General features: G+C 42.1%; 1 protein-coding gene across 11 annotated transcripts in view; it reads right to left on the reverse strand.

Moving 5' to 3' along the window:
- Positions 1 to 16,675, reverse strand: part of AGAP1 (ArfGAP with GTPase domain, ankyrin repeat and PH domain 1) — a 489,058-nt gene that overhangs the window by 319,017 nt on the left and 153,366 nt on the right. For 10 of the 11 annotated variants that reach the window (XM_075934057.1, XM_075934053.1, XM_075934056.1 and 7 more), the window contains one exon: positions 5,333 to 5,391. In XM_075934057.1, coding sequence (XP_075790172.1) covers positions 5,333 to 5,391 — 59 coding nt within the window. Of the gene's footprint in view, positions 1 to 5,332; positions 5,392 to 16,675 lie in introns of those variants that run through there. The other variant, XM_075934059.1, reaches the window with a different exon arrangement.

Below are 16,675 nucleotides of genomic sequence, written 5' to 3' on the forward strand. Positions count from 1 at the left end.
GTCTATAAGGTGCCACAGGACTCCTTGCCACTCGAACATTTCTATTTTCTCAACTTGTTTCCCGAACAGAAAACTCAAATACTGGACTGTCCAGTTCAAAACCAGACACCTAGAAACGCTACTGATGGCTGATGCCTGTTCTGTTTCACAGTACTCATCTCTGCTGATTGTTTCTATTACACTACCTCGAAGATGCTTACAAGTACGAGTGCTTGCTTAGAAAAAGCTGCGTGATAGCTGGTATTTGCAAAGCACAGGAGCTGGTCCTTAGACAGGCTTGCTCGGGAGATCAGAAAGTACCACAGGGAGCTGCACAACCAGTCAGAAGGGTTCGTGCCCAGAGACTGGTCTGGACATATCTGGGCCCTCCTGTGGACCATGGAGAAAGGTGTAGCTATCCTGAAACTGACAACTACCATTTTATTTGAGCACTTTCCTACACAGGAAAAATATACAAATAAGAGGCTAAGCCCTCTAGGCCTAGCTGCAAGCGATGTGTGTGAACAAGAGTGCAAACTAATCAACTGTGACGGCTGCCCAGCCTGGAAGGAAAGCCAGAGTGAAGGAAGGGGAGTATCTGAATCCCAATACAAGAAGTCAGTTCAGAGTGCCCCAGGGGCTCTGTAAGACCTACTGAAGGGAAGCCAATTCCTCTCCAGCCAGCCCAGGACCACCACTATGCCCAGGAACAAGAGCTGTTGACTACACCAGGGCAGTACGTAGAGAGGGGGCCCCACCGCCTCTCACAATATCAGTATCAGTGGTTACTTCTACCATTGCATTCACTGCACCTCGTTGATATTTCCAACCTTTTATTTGCAACCATGAGAACTAGACCCTTAGCTTCCAAAAAGCAAAGCCGAGATTCTGAGAGGACAGTGTTGGGAGCCAGGACATACCCATTGAGACTGTGCCTTAACCCAGCTAAGAATGTTAAGTCGAGAGTAATTCACTAATTGAATAGTCGATGCATTTTTGCATCGACTATTTGATACGTTGATAGGGCGGCGCTGCCCCTTTGAAACACTGCTGCGGCATTTCAAAGGGGCAGCGCCGCATGGAGCTTGGGATGAGCTGGGGACCCCCCTCAGCTCATCCCAGGGTCAGTGCGGCGCTGCCGTTTTGCAGTACCCTCCTCTTCCCCGCGTGCTGCCTCTATCTGATGGAGGCAGTAGGGGAGGGGAAGCGACTAGTCCTTAACATCCCTAAACCCAGCGCTACCCATGGGTCTATCTGAACAACAATGATGGAACTACAGCCTAAGTCCAGCAGTGCCCAACACATGTACGCTCTCGAGCCAGGAGCTTCTCATTTGGCTAGCTCAGTGACAACCACTTCCTCCTTTCCCCTCCTCCCCTGCAACTTCGAGTCCCAACCACATAGGTTAATCCATCAGCTTACGTAGTAGCTGAGAGACATTGTTCCCCTAGAAGCCATCCTTATGTATCAGCCAGTTGAAGGAGTGCTGATACTTTTGCAATTAAAACTCAGAGGAGGAATCAGATGGCTTGCATTCTGTTTCAACACTGGTAATGTGATCTCTGACAAGTCACTTAGCTTCCCTGCGCTTCATTGCCTTCATCAGTAAGTTGCAGAACACTAACGTCATTGATTGACACTGTGAAGAAAACACTACTGAAATGGGAAAATGCCATGTGATATGATAGTCTACTCTAGCGTACATTAGCCCATCATTCTGATGTGGAACTTGCAACTCCCTGTATTTCGGGGTAATGCATGAAGAGAAATGATGAAATCAGACTAGGACAAGCCAGAACACTCTATTCAAAAAGGGAAATGGTTAAATGAGCAAGCCCCCAATAACTAATGGTAGATGTAGGCACTGACCAATATGCATGAAGGACTCAGCAACCTAAAATATCAAGCATGTATTTACTATAGTAAACATCTTCTCCTGTCTGCAACCTTCCTGCTCCATTTAACTGAGCCTGCGAATATGCTAGTTTGTGACAGGAGCAAATCCTATGTGCTTTTCTATTTCCATACCACCCTGAAATAAAAGAGCCAGAAGCAGAAGCATATAACCCAAATTTACTCTAAGTGGCGGTGAACAGGATAGTGCCAAGGCACAAGAGAGGTAAGTGTAGCAGTAAGAAAGGCCCTTCACTTCCTCAGGCACAATATGGAGCTGATCATTAGTCTAGACATGAACTGTTATAGGAGGAGGAGAAGTTCCTTCATGATGGCAGATTCAGAAAGAAGAATTCACGTAGACTTGATGTGGGCTGGAGCACGAGTGCCCCAGGTACAGCTGGTGCTGCTCAGGTGAGTAACATTTCAGTATAATCTAATTTCTCGTTTTAGTACATGCTAAAGCGGAGTTTGGCCTTTAGCAGGGGTTGCACAAAAATAAACCAGCAAGTGCTCATCCTTGTACGACCTGTGCTGCCTGACAACCCGAATTTCATTCTCTGCAGCAGCTGCATGAAAAGTGTCTGTCTCAACCACTTGCAAAACTGAGTCCAGTGCTCTGGAAAAGGAGGACAGGACTCCTGGCGAAAGGGGCTCTGACTCAGCCAAGATGGGATCAGTTGGCAATGCAAGCCTTCCAACACGCGTGGAATGTAAAGCGGACAGAAAACAAGGAGGCATGAGGAGATGTAGCATGGGTGGCACTAACTATCGCTCATGTAGTTTAAAATAAAGTAGGCTTCTATTCTAAGTGTTAGTGAAAGTCAGTCTGGTGTGGCCATACTAGCACTTCGCTCAGTATCATTTTGTTCTAGGTAGCACCGTGTGATTCATCCTCCATTTCGCCTGTACACTTGTAAAATTAAGGCAGAAAAAACTAAATGTGTTGTCAGCAACATGCAGCATCAGAGTGGATTTTGGAGGGGCAAATCTACCATAGTTGTCTCTTGTGTAAGGGGTTAATCTCCACCTTTAACCAAGGCTGGGGGAGAAAATACAAAAACATTCCTTCACTCAGTACAGGAAAGTTTATCTAGTGAGTGGGGTGTTACCCTCACGTTAAACTAATATAATTTTGTACATTTCATTTTGTGCGCTCCTGATGGGAAAAGCGGAGGAAAAAAAAGAGTGAACCGTTTCAGTCTTCATCACTGCTCCTGCCAGAAACCAGCAGTCTGCATTCTCATCTGGGGCTGGTTTTTTCTCCCATCATCTCAGCAGCAATATCCATGGCCATATCTACACTACAGAATTATGTCAACTTAAGTTATGTAGGAAATCTGCCAACACAATTACATCATTTATGTATCGACACAATGCTTTTAGTGTTCGTGATATGTGTCCTCAGTAGACACGCTTATATAAATGAAGTGAATGGTGTACCGGGAATAGCAATTCCACTGTCTATAAAATCATGACTGGTGTGGAGAAAGTGAATAAGGAAAAGTTATTTACTTGTTCCTATAACGTAAGAACTCAGGGACACCAGATTAAATTAATAGGCAGCAGATTTAAAACAAACAAAAGGAAGTTTTTCTTTACACAATGCACAGTGGAACTCCTTGCCAGAGGATGTTGTGAAGGCCAGGACTTTAACAGGATTCAAAAAGGAGCTAGATGGATTCATGTAGGACAGGTCCATCAATGGCTATTAGCCAGGATGGACAGGAATGGTGTCCCAAGCCTGTTTGTCAGAAGCTGTGACTGGGGGATAGGGGAGGGATCACTTAACGATTCCCTGCTCTGTTCATTGCCTGTGGGCCACCTGGCATTGGCCACTGTCGGAAGACAGGTTACTGAGCTAGATGGACCTTTGGTCTGATGCAGTATTCCTGTCCTTCTGACTTTACTTTGCAGTTAAAAATAACAATGTGCCCTGTCTCCACTAGGATTTTACAGAAATGCGAATGGGTTACCCCTGTGGAAGAAAACACCCCACAGTAACAATGCATCTTTTCCAGAGCAATGAAACCAAAGCCTCGAACTAAACAAACAAAGGCCTCTCACTTACCTCAACTCCTTCAGCAACCACATATGCTGCCCTTGTGTTTCTAGTCCCACTGTATTGAAATATCTTACAATAAACAGACACAGTTGAGAGCTCCCAGGTCAGCTAGTGGGGATTCAGTTCTTCTGGGCCACAAGATCTTTTCCACTCTAACTTACTTTATGCTCTGAATCTGAAAAGTACCATACCCAGAGCCACAGCACTAAACTCAGTAACCAGAAATCACAAGTGCCAAAATGTGCACGCACACACAGTTTGCACCATCACGCTGCAGATGTTCAGAGGCAGGCAATAGTTTATTTCCCTATCTTCGTGCTGGGATTATTAGAAGGTTGTCTCCAGCAAGATCCATTGAGTTCTTGCTTTGTATCAGTAGCTCATGGGTGCCTGATAACTTTGAAAATCTTCCTGCTGCCATCTGAATGCTGGAAGTTCTTTATCTGTCTTCAACACAAAAGCTCCCTCTTTGCTGTGAGGGGGGGCTTCTCAGCCACTCTATCAACCCCATCATCATTTGGAACACTCCAGTTCCTGCCTCTAGTGTTGTTCTTAGCTTTCAAAACAGTAGCTCTGGGAAATTTCCTCACCTGTGCCATGCATATTTGTGTCTAGAGAATCATTTCATCGACAGCATCTCCCACCTATATACTATTGAAGCTTAGCTAAAGTAATGTAAAAAATACACTATTTCTAAAAAAGCCGCTTTAATCGATCTTTTTTTAGAAGTAACATTAAGACGGTTTGGTATCTTACCTCCCACTAATTTCAAGTCTTCTAGGAAATCAAATGGAGATCTTGGACAAAAAATATTTCAACTAGACAGATCATTCTGAAATTCTTTTTTTTTAACTTGGGAATGAAAAGGATTGGTGCTATGAAGAAATCCTGGAGTAATCTGTTTGATGGATCATTTTTTAAAGTGGAATGCGTCTATTTCAAATACTGTACTAAAAGTTGTTCAGGTACTAGGTACCTTCTACTACACCACCTAACTGTTTTCACATTTTAGAAAATTTTTATTGTAAATTTCAAATATTCCTCCTTCCCCCTTCCCCCTTTGCTGCAAGAACCCTCTACTCCCCCAAATAGAGCAAGTTACAGTGGGAACCAAATTGGGGAGGGGGATAGAGAGGAAAAAGCATTGACTCCAATCTCAATAATAATCTTAGATGTTAAAAGTAACAGAAATAGGTAAAAGGTTTAGGCAGATGAGTCTTAAAGTTACGTCCCATTAATATTTATGTTCAAGGTTTGAAATTCTCTAACTGTTTTTACAAAGGAAAAAAATCTGGAAGACAAAATAAAGCATTTCAAATGTTCCCCTTTTGGTATAATGCAGTAAGAATGTAATGAAGTAGTAAAGAAAATGTGTAAATATAAAACATTACTTACCACTTTGAGCTCTGGTACAGAACGACTTAGTGTCCACTCCTGGCTATTTACAAATGCATCTGTAAAAAAAATACATATACGTAATTTAGAAAGATACTTTCACTTCTAGAAAGCTTTATTTTTTATTCCTATTGCAGCATCTAAAAAAGGTGCATAGCTCTTCAAATAAAGGGGAAAAAAATAAGCCACATTCAAACCTCAGTAAAAGATTAACACAATAAAGTCTAAAAAAAATAGTATGGATTGACAGCCATAGCTAATTTTCTCATGTGATCATCCCAACTAGCATTTATAGTGAGGTTAGAATTTTAATTAAATCCTTTCAGATTATGAAAAAAACTCTTCTTCTCTAACCCTAATCTAAACACAAGTTAACTGGCTACATCGGATGCATACTCCAATTTCTCCCCGGGGTCAAAACACTCATGAACCCAAACCGAACATCTACTGCAGTTCTCAGCAACAATGGTAATTTCCCCCTATACCCAGATAAGTCAGAATGCTGAAAATTATAACACGTCTCTTTTCTAGAGACTTCCAAGACCCACCTGATTTTTCAGTATTTAAATAATTGGTCAGCCTATTATGTAACAAAGGACAAACATTAATACTGGATGCACCTCTCTACTCCAGCACGCTTTGGTCCAGCATAATGTTAGTTAACTGGATGTCCACTTATCCCAGGTGTAGCCGAGTTTCCTGCGGTCCCACAAAGGTTGTTTGCAACCATCAGTGCTAGCTCTCAGTGTTCTGTGCTGTTATTTAGCTCTCATTTACCCCTAAATGTCTTTTAACAGCCCAGTAAGCGCAGAAAATGTTTATAATGCTGTTAGACAATATTGACCTTCTGTGATTTGGCAAATTCTCTGGTTCAGCACCAGCCAGGACCCTGTATACAATGCGCATAAAAATCAATTACTTTTACAAAAAAAAATCAAAAAATTGGATTTTTTAAATTGAAATCTGATTTATTTAAATCAGATTTTTTAATTTTTTAGAAAATAATCAATAAGATACTGAATTTCTTATTTAAAAATAAGTTACAATTAAATCACAAGCATGCTACACGTAAACTTACAGTTTCATAATGTGATGCCATAAGTCCATTCCCTATTTTACTTCAACATAAAACAGCTTTCCTAAAGGAAACCATTCTATACGTGTTTCCAATGGTGCTTACTCCAAAATTAAGTGCACTCTAAGCACAGTCAGTCTTTGCTTTTTTGGGAATTTGGAATCAGCTGTTCATCAAAATGATAGTGAGAATGAGGAAAATAAGAGCTAATATTAGAAGCTGTAAGGACACGGTACATTTAATGTTCTGAGGACTTGTCACAGTTAATAACATTTGAAATTTTTTTTTTTAAAGAATGTAAAAGCAGCCATCAACCAGCAACTCAAGAGACTGCTTCAAATGCAAATTTATGTAACATTTAAGATTTAGTTTAACAAAATATAAGCGTTATTGTGTTTGCTTGTATGATTTAATTCTTACCATTCCTAATGTACTGCTGCTGCATTTGCAGCTTGAGTATCATATACTATTTTCTAACATTAATAAAAATCAAGTTAGCTAAAGAAAATACACAAAGTATGCCCTCTTAGATGCTGTAAAAGGCTGTACTGAGCTGCAAATTAATATGGTTTAGTGATCAGATTTGCACTATTGTTTCAAGAAATATGTGAAGAACTATTAGTGGGAAACTTTGATTTAGAACAGTTTTATTTTGACCCACTCGGGTAATATGAGAGCCAGACTAGATATCTGCTGTGAGAGTCCATGCAATGTTTATTGTGTGTGTAAAATGCCTGAATTAAAGGGAGACTGTGCGAGAAAATAACATGGTGTACAGGCATGCAACTGAAAGATAATGGGGACGGGACGACAGCAACAGCATCAAGGATACCACCTCCTGTCTTTAACAAATGGAAACCTTGTTTCACAAGAGCTGAAACTTACAAGGTCAAAGGGATATAAACAGTTAAAAGGTGACACGATTCCCATGAAGGGTAGTGATAAAACAACTGGGCAAGACTTAAAGATACTCCCCCAAAGAAGGAAGATGGTGCATCAAGGGAAGAGAAAGAGACTTTGAGGAGGAGTCTGTAGCAAATTAAACTTACCAGGGATCCCATGAGGAAGATGAATAGACACCTAGACAGCTTTAGTCAGGCAATATAAACACTGTCAGCACTTTGGCAAACAAAAAATTTACACCCCTTATGTGCGGGGTTTGCTTTGTCGCAGGAGTGCTGTTCACACTACAGGTGAACCTTTCCAGTGCAGCACCCTTGGGAACGGACCAGTGCTAAATCAGAGAATTTCCTGGACCACAGGAGGTCAATATTGTCTAGCAGCATTACCCACACTTCCACTGTTCACTGGGCTCTTAGAAGACTGTTAGGGATAAATTAGAGCTAGATGACAGCACAGAACACTGAGAGCCAGGACTGGTGGCTGCAAACAAACTTTATGATACGTAGCCGCAAACATGATAAATGGACAGGCCAGTCCATAGATGTTGCCAGAAGAAAGAGATTCAACCTGCAGTATCTGCCACAGCAAAGCTTTTGTCCACGTGGGTTAGCAAGGAGATCTAAGCATCTATGAATGACAAAAACTTTGTCACTCAATTAGCAGTGTAGACAACATCCTAATCAACTACACATATCTCCTCAGTACATTAGAACAACAGTCTAAGAGAAAAACAGATCTTAAAAATACTGCTTTCAGAAGGCTGACTAGACATTGGTTACCATTTGCATTTCTAGAGGGAACAGTATTACGGGTTTCGGACATAAGTCAGAACTCCTGAAGTAATAATGCTATTACACAGGGCATGATTGGAGAGCACGGAATCAAGTGATTCCCCCTTGAGAGCTGATATTAGAGGCCCCAGGCTTGGAGGTTGATGGAGTGTTGTGCTCTGACTGTAAGAAGAACTCCATAGAAAAGGCTTGTGCCCCTACAGAGTTTGCTGTCAATTTGGAGGCAGGTACTTTAGCCAGATTGTAGTACATCCAGATACAGGATGTGATCCATGGTGAAATTCTTTAGGAAGTATCTACAAGTCCTTTCATTCTATCTGCCTTTGCAATGGATAGCTTTTCAAAATGGCTTCATCAGTTTGATACAGACAGCTAATGCCTGGTGAACATCCAAACAGAGGAGTTTGTGCTTCTAACTGTTTGCCTGTGGCTTAGAGTAAAAAACTAGAAGAAAAGTGTCCTGCTGAAGCATTTTGGCTAACCATCATAGGCACTAAAAAGGAACTGGAAAAGCAATCGATTGACAGGAACCTATATATGAACTGACCCAAAGGTACCACTAAGGAAAAAGCCTTCCGGCTACTGTACCCAGAGCGCGCACACAACTAGTTGAAGCACTTGAAAAAGAATTTTACATTTCAACTTTGCCTCTGAATTCAGATAGCTGTGTAGCCCGTGGGGCTGGCCACATCATTTGAGAAATGGCTCTCAAACATTTAAGTACCCAATATTCATACCCAAGCACTGTGACCTTCACAGAGCAGGAACTGTACAATGACAACCAAATTCTTCAGATAGGCAGGTGGTTCTTCACATGGAAGCTTTGAAATCTTCTGGATAAATTGCATTAATTAAGGCTCTAAGGCCTACTAAACCAGCAGCACTTAGGAGTTCTCTAGAATCAGAACACTCGCATACGAAACAGGATCCCTGTTCAAAGGTCAGAAAGTCTAACAGCAGAATAAACCTCAAACGCTTTAGTAATACCTGTAACAGAATATTCTGTAATCCTTAGCAGTATTTGAGCCCAGCCAACCACCCCAACCCTGCGCAGTACATAGAAGGGACTGTCTTTGCCCACGGAAGCTTGAGATCGAGATGGAACACACTGCCATTCAGTCACAATGCAAGCCGGGAAACAGATGAAGGCCTGACCTTACAGCACTGAGTAAGGATTTGGAGCTCGTGTGTGTTTTGGGGGCAGTGGGTGGTAAACCACTGTAGGTTACATAATTTAAGTACAGTACTACAAGTTTTGACAATATTGCTACAAATGTTATTTTCTCATCTAATTCATGTCTGAGCGTAAATGACATTTTTTCTAGAACATTCATGTGTGTTATACCACAGGGAAAACCAACTAAACCACGATGAAAAGTAACAATATTTTCAGAAGCTTAAGAATTACACAAAAATAGTTCACCATTACCAACATTGACTTAACTGCTTCTGTCAATGATACAAAGCTATGACTCTGAATAATGAATAATCATCTATAGTTGGATCAAATCCAGACTACAAATTAGCTCTGTAACTTACAATAGCGCTTGGATGAGATTTTGCAAATTATTAGGAGGCAATGCTGCCTAGTGGATAGTACACTGGGCTGGGATTTATTCCCAGTTTTGCTATTGGCCTGCTGGTGACCTTGCCTCTATATAAATCCATGGTACATCCACATCTTGAATACTGAGTGAGTTGTGGTCCCTTCACCTTACACAAAAAAAAAAGGTATCTTGGCATTGGAAAAAATTCAGAAAAGGGCAACAAAAATGTTTAAGGGTATGGAACTGCTGCCATAGGAGGACAGATTAATTAGACTGGGACTTTTCATCTTAGAAAATAAAGAGACTGAAAGGGGTTAGGATAGAGGCCTATAAAATCATGGCTGGTGTGAAGAAAATAAATAAGGAAAAGTTATTTACTTGTTCCCATAACACAACTACTACAGGTCACCAAATGAAATTAATAGGTAGCAGGTTTAAAAAACAAACAAAAAGGAAGTATTTCTTTACATAATCCACAGTCAACCTGTGGAACTTCTTGCCAGAGGATGTTGTGAAGGCCAGGACTTTAAGAGGGTTCAAAAAAAATTGGATCAATTCATGGAGGATATGCCTATCAATAGCTATTAATCAGGATGGGTAGGAATGGTCTCCCTAGCTTCTTCTCAGAAGCTAGGAGTGGGCAACAGGGGATAGATCACTTGATGATTACCAGTTCTGTTCATTCCCGAGAGGCCCCTGGCATTGGCCACTTTTGGAAGACAGCACACTATCCTAGTTGGAGCTTTGGTCTAACCCAGTATGACCATTCTTAAGTTATTTTTTGTAATAACAATTTCAATAAAAAATCACTTTTAGTATTAAACAACTTTTTTGTGTTCCTCAATGAAAACTTAACAGATGCATGTTAACAGTTTTAATATTCACAGTAGTTGCAGCTACTGAAGTGCATAGCTTACAAGCCATTACACAGTAAGCATATGTTTTTTCTCAAAGAAAAATACAAGCACAGGAAGATGGGAATCTGCATGAACAGCCATTGGAATCATGATAGAATGGGCTCTATGTACAAGGAACAGCATTTACTCTGCTGTAAATCCATTACTGCATGTTGATTCCCGTCTCCCCAAACACCACAACATTCAAAAAGGAACTGCCATGAGATGACCAAGGGCTTGTACACACTATCACTTACGTTGTGTATCTTATGTTCCTTCAGAGTGTGAATAAGTCACCTCCCTCCCTCCTCCAGCAACGTCAGTTACACAGACCTAAGCACCAGCATGAACAGGGTATATTGGTGAGAGACCGTCTCCTACCAACACAGCTACTGCCTCTTGTAGAAGTAGATTTATTATGCTAACAGGAGAGCTCTCTCCTGTTGGCAAAAAGCAGAGGTCACCCGCCAGTAGATCGGAATCTACCAGTAGATCTTGGAGCCTCTGACAGGGGATCCTGACTGGTTTGACCAGGAAGCGATCAAGAGCTGGCACTTCAGTTGTCCCTCCACCCACTGTTCTGCTGTTCCTGCCCTCTGCCTTGGAGCTGCCCCCTGGGAGCCTCCTGCTTGTTGTGCAGGGTATGGGAAGGAAAAGAGGGGTCCCTCCTCCCCTCATTCCACCCAGAGAGAAGGGGATGGAGGGAGTCTGGTAATGCAAATCTGTCACTCACGCGCGCTGTGTACGTCTCTGCCACTCTCACAAACACACACTGTCCTGCACTCCTCTCCTGACCCAACTCACATATGTGGGGGGTTGTTTTTGCTTCTTTTACTGTTTTTGCTTCTTTTACTGCTTTGACTGGTCTGTGCATTGCATAATTTTAATTTCTTTCTTACGCTTCAATTTAATTCCTTGAGCAGGGAGTCTAAAATGCTGAACCTGTTGTGGCTGGAGTCATTATCCCTGTGTGGTAATTGCCGCTCCTGAACGTGGCTGGCATGTCCCTGCAGAGCAGGGGGTCTCCACATGCTGTCCTTGCCTGCAGACACTGCTCCTGCAGTTCGCACTGATCAGTAAAGGGGAAACTGTGGCCAGTAGAAGCTGTAGGTTCAGTGCTTGTAGCGGAGGGGCAGCTCATGGCACCACGGAGTCATTGCTGCACATGCCAGCTGCTTTCAGGAGCAGTGAAGGGCCAGGGCAGGAATAAGACGCCTTAACCCCACTGCTCCACCACCCAGAAGCCGTCTCAGTTAAATGGTGCCCAGCCAGAGCCTGCTTCCTGAACCCGTTCCAGCCCTGAACCTCCTCCTGCCCCAGACAGACCCAAACTCCTTCCCAGAGTTTGCACCCTGAATCCCCTCCTGGACCCCAATCCTCCACCCTGGGCTAAGCCCGGAGCCCCTCCCACACTCCAAACCTCTTGGCCCAAGACCAGAGCCTGCACCCCAGCTCCCTACCCCAGCCTGGTGAAAGTGAGCGAGGAGGAGGAGGAAGGGGGATGGAGTGAGCAGGGTGAGCCTTTGGAGAAGGAGTGGAGCACGGGTGGGGCCTCAAAGAAGGGGCGGGAAGGAAACAGGGCCACGGGATTTGGGTTTGAAGTAGATCTCACATTGCACTTAAATAGAAAAAGTGATCTTGTGGTTAAAAAGCTTGGAGACCGCTGGCATAAAGCATCTTTACCCCCATGTGCTGCAGCTGTGCCACTGTAGTGCTTCTAGTGTAGACTAGCCATGGGTCAGCCATTGTGGTAACGGTATTGCACAGTAGATTTTCTACCCAAACTGGGTGGATTTCAAAAACATCCAGGATTTTACACACACTGAGGGACTTCACTAATCCCAACAGGCCAATAGCTACAAAGTCTCTTGTGAATCTTGCACAGGAGGATTGCAGGCCTGTGTTGCTCCCTCCCTTAGGTTATAAAAAACCTCAAACACAATATTCCCCTCCCTCAGAAGAAGCCTCTGGTGTTTAAGCTGAAATATGCAACATTACTGGGCACCAGAGTGAGCCCGGGGGGAGGGAAGGAGGGCGGCATCAAGGCAGCAATCCAGGGTGTTCTCTCTCAAATTTTCCACCAATTATTTATGACCCCTTTGAGAAAGTCATTTCATCCATTTGATTACAATATGTCACAGAGGCATGTCTGACAAGTTTCCCCTTCAGCTGGAAAACAGATAATATTTATGTACCTTTTTCAGAAATTGGCAACCAATAATAGGAAAAAGATGCACAAGTGCAATGAGCCGCTAAACAGACTCGATTTCAACAGCTACTCTCACAAATATTTTTATATATTTGCTTAGGCATACACATTAATTTAGATTTTGAATGCTGACCCAAGTCAAATAATTGTTGTGGGAAAATGCCACACTTGAAACTTCTGTCCCTTGTAAACAATTAAATAGCTAATCAGATGAGGAAATCAAGTCCTTTCCACAACTGGGAGTATCAGTGAAACAACAGCCTATTAGAAGTACAATCAGACCATTCTATCAACGGGTGTGAAGAATGGCTATTTCAGACTACAATGGAGCATTTTAGATCATATAGGAAAAAGCCTTCCAAATGTTAATTTACAAATCATAAAAACCCAACTAAATAATTTGGCAATGAGTTAAGCTTTCAGACACAGGCAGCTACAATCTAAAGGATTTTTTCAAATCAGACCAAGAGATTCATAGACTCATAGACTTTAAGGTCAGAAGGGACCATTATGATCATCTAGTCCGACCCCCTGCACAGTGCAGGCCACAAAATCTCACCCACCCCTCCTAGAATAATCCTCTCACCTATATCTAAGATATTGAAGCCTTCAAATACTTTGAAGACCCCAAGATGCAGAGAATCCTCCAGCTGTGATCTGTGCCCCATGGTACAGAGGAAGGCGAAAAACCTCCAGGGCCTCTGCCAATCTACCCTGGAGGAAAATTCCTTCCTGACCCCAAATATGGCGATCAGCTAAACCCTGAGCATGTGGGCAAGACTCATCTGCCAGACACCCAGAAAGTTCAGGAAAGGGATGTAAGCTCTATGACAATGGTATAGGATAGTTTCTCGCCACCTTTTTTTTTTTTTAAATAAAGTATCCCTTTAAAAAAAAATTCTAAGTACCCCCAGTACCTGCAGTTTTCAGACACTCAAATTTTTTTCCTATCATTACAACACATTTGTTTAAACAACTTAATCGTAGCCGGGTGGGCGATGACATTTTTGGGTATAAAAAGTACAGAAATAGTCAAGTGCTGTAAAACTTAACACAAAAATTCAGTTTTCTCCAAATTTCAGTTGTGCTGATGTACCCCCCTCCCCACCCCAACTTCTCTTGAGTACCCTTAAGGATACTTGTACTGCTTGTTGAGAAACACTGGTATATGAGACAAAATTCCAGGGCCATGGGATACACCTACGTTAAAGAGAACCACCAGGCCCCAGTAGTATACTCTCCATGCATGCTCCCCTTAAGCAGTGAGTGGCAATGCCCTTTTTGGCCCCCTTCTCATCACTAAAAAGCCATAGTAAAAATACTGCACAGAAAAACAAGTAAAATCCAGAGGACTGAGGTATTGGAAGACTCTTCTGCCTTCTGCAAATGGTTTCATAAACAGTTGTTCCTGTTTAAATGGTTATGTAAACAATGAATTCATTTGGAAATGTTTAGCACAAACTCCGGTTTTGACAATCAGTGACTCCATGCCTAACGTATCCCAGGAGTTTAACAACAATACACACACTTATTGTGGAACTGACATTTTGGTTTAAATTGGAGGACACTTGATTCCCTCCCTCCCCACCTTTCAACCCTGACACGAAGCGACATCTGGCAAACAAATACCCCCCCTCACCAAAAACTCTTCATTTGTATTATTGTTTTATATTTTTAACCAAACTGTGTTTTGATGGAATATTTCCCTCATTATAAATCAAGACAGTATATTTAGAGGGCAATAATGAACTAGAAATAAAACCACAATAATTCATAAAGCACCATCCGCTCCTTATGACATTGCTCCTTATGACATGCAGTGTCTCTAAGAATTTCAGCAGAAATGACATATGCAAGAAAACATGAATAAATTGCTACGTAAGTGGAAGTTGGGGGTAGACATATACAGCTCACCAATTAATACTGTAGCTCAGTACTGAGTTAATTGGGGGATTTTGAGAACTTAGGTGAGCTAGATCAAAAACTTGCAGGTAAAACAGGACTGGCAAGATTTTTAAAATTCTTTTCATAAAACGAAAGCAACGCAGCTTTAGTTAGTTGGTGTGTTATGTCACAAACCAGACAAACCATGGACAATTTTTTTCTATTTTGCCACATTGGATGGCACATGAAGGGAAAGTAGGGTTAATACACAGTACAGATAGTGTAGATGCAGAGATAGAACTCACAACTACAACATTCATAAGACTGGAGATAGTAGCTACTAGAAGACCTACTTTAACGGATCGGAGCTAGGAGGGCAGCTGCAGGGAATCAATCTGTGAGACATAGCCATGGAAAGACGATAGGGCATGCTTTCTAGAAGCAATGCGGTCGATCACCTGAGCACCATATGAATGAGAATGTTCCAGGATGCAGTAGCCACTCTGATAACCAAATTCTGACATGGAGTTGTGAGTACTCCTCCCCTTCACTGTGCAGTGCAACCATAGGAAACGTTGCTCTGCAGAGACTGGTGGGGACGGATTTTCTGAGGTACACATGTTTGGGGTGTTCAAGTTTGTTTATGACATGCTGCCTTCTGAGCAACATTGATCTGAGTACCATGGAAGGAATAGCAATTCGTAACCTCAACGCATCATTTGGTTCCAGATGGTCGATGACATCCTCACTCTATTCCAGGGACCTAGTCCTTTAATTCAACCGGGACTGGACTGGACCTTCCCCCACCGTATCCAGCTAATATCTGACATAAGATTTGCTCTTCCTGAGTCATTAAAGAGCAGGGATCTTAAAAATCTCATTTGCAGTCAGGTGCTAAAAAGAATACACTAGAACCTTTATCTGTGACAATGGCTATGATGGGGCAAGATAAAGAGGGAATCACAGGACTTACTGGCCATGTCTCATAGGAAGTCTAGATCACTAAGTCGAGTCCTGCATTTTGCTAGATCACTAAAGCCTATCTGTGTATGAAATCCACATTCCATCAATACTAAGAATTGGAGAACTGTTTATTATTCCTTTTCAGCTCCATCCATCTTAAATCCAGCTTCAGGTATTAACGGCAAAAGCAATACAGCTAACCTTAACAGCATTATTATAGGGCAAACCATTGTCTTCCTAGCTCTAGGGCCAATAACATCTGACCTGCATAATCTGCCTTAATTTACACTGGGGAATGTGAGCTATACTGAAGTTCCAATCAAACGGTTTCCTTCCACAGAGCTTGATCAATAAGGCAGCTAGTCAGTCATGCCACTGATTCATTTTCAGGTAGACATTCCCCCTTCACTTGTCTCCCTTGCTAAAAACAAAAACAAACAAAAAAAAAAAAACCACACACACACACACAAATTCTCTGAGTCGGTATCTTGTCATGGTTTTGACAAGAGTAGACAGCTTATATTGTGAGGCTTGATCAAACTGCCTATATGCCTTGATTCTATATGCAATCAATTGTCATCAACCTGACAAGGTTAATACATCCATCTGCTGCTGCACTGATGCCTATACCATCTGATTTACTGAACAATCTTTTCTTCCATGTATGGACTTTGTCCCATGTACCACTGCACTGTTTTGGCCTCGACTATTAATTTAAACCAAAACCCATGTATTGCAGATATATTTTTGACAAACATAGTGAATGCCCCTCCAGGGAGCAAAGGGGAAAGCGAAGAAAAGCTTTTCAAGAGACATAAAAGGCTTGAATTTTTTATGATTCTTAGAAAGCCTCTTAAAAGCTTGCCTCTGGTTATCCCAAGGTACCTTTCCTGTTCTTTTATAGGACACAGCACTACAAAGAAAGCAAGGTTTTTTTTTTCAGGGATACATGCAGCAAAAGGATCTTTTCCCAGCATAACAAGAAGGATGGTGCACGGATTCATAAGAAAGTAACAGTGCAGTAAGTTGTATGGTGCAACACTTCCTATAATTAGGGTTTGGCAGACAAAAAGCA

The sequence above is a fragment of the Pelodiscus sinensis genome, chromosome 7, assembly GCF_049634645.1.
Source record: "Pelodiscus sinensis isolate JC-2024 chromosome 7, ASM4963464v1, whole genome shotgun sequence".
Classification (NCBI taxonomy): Eukaryota; Metazoa; Chordata; order Testudines; family Trionychidae; genus Pelodiscus; species Pelodiscus sinensis.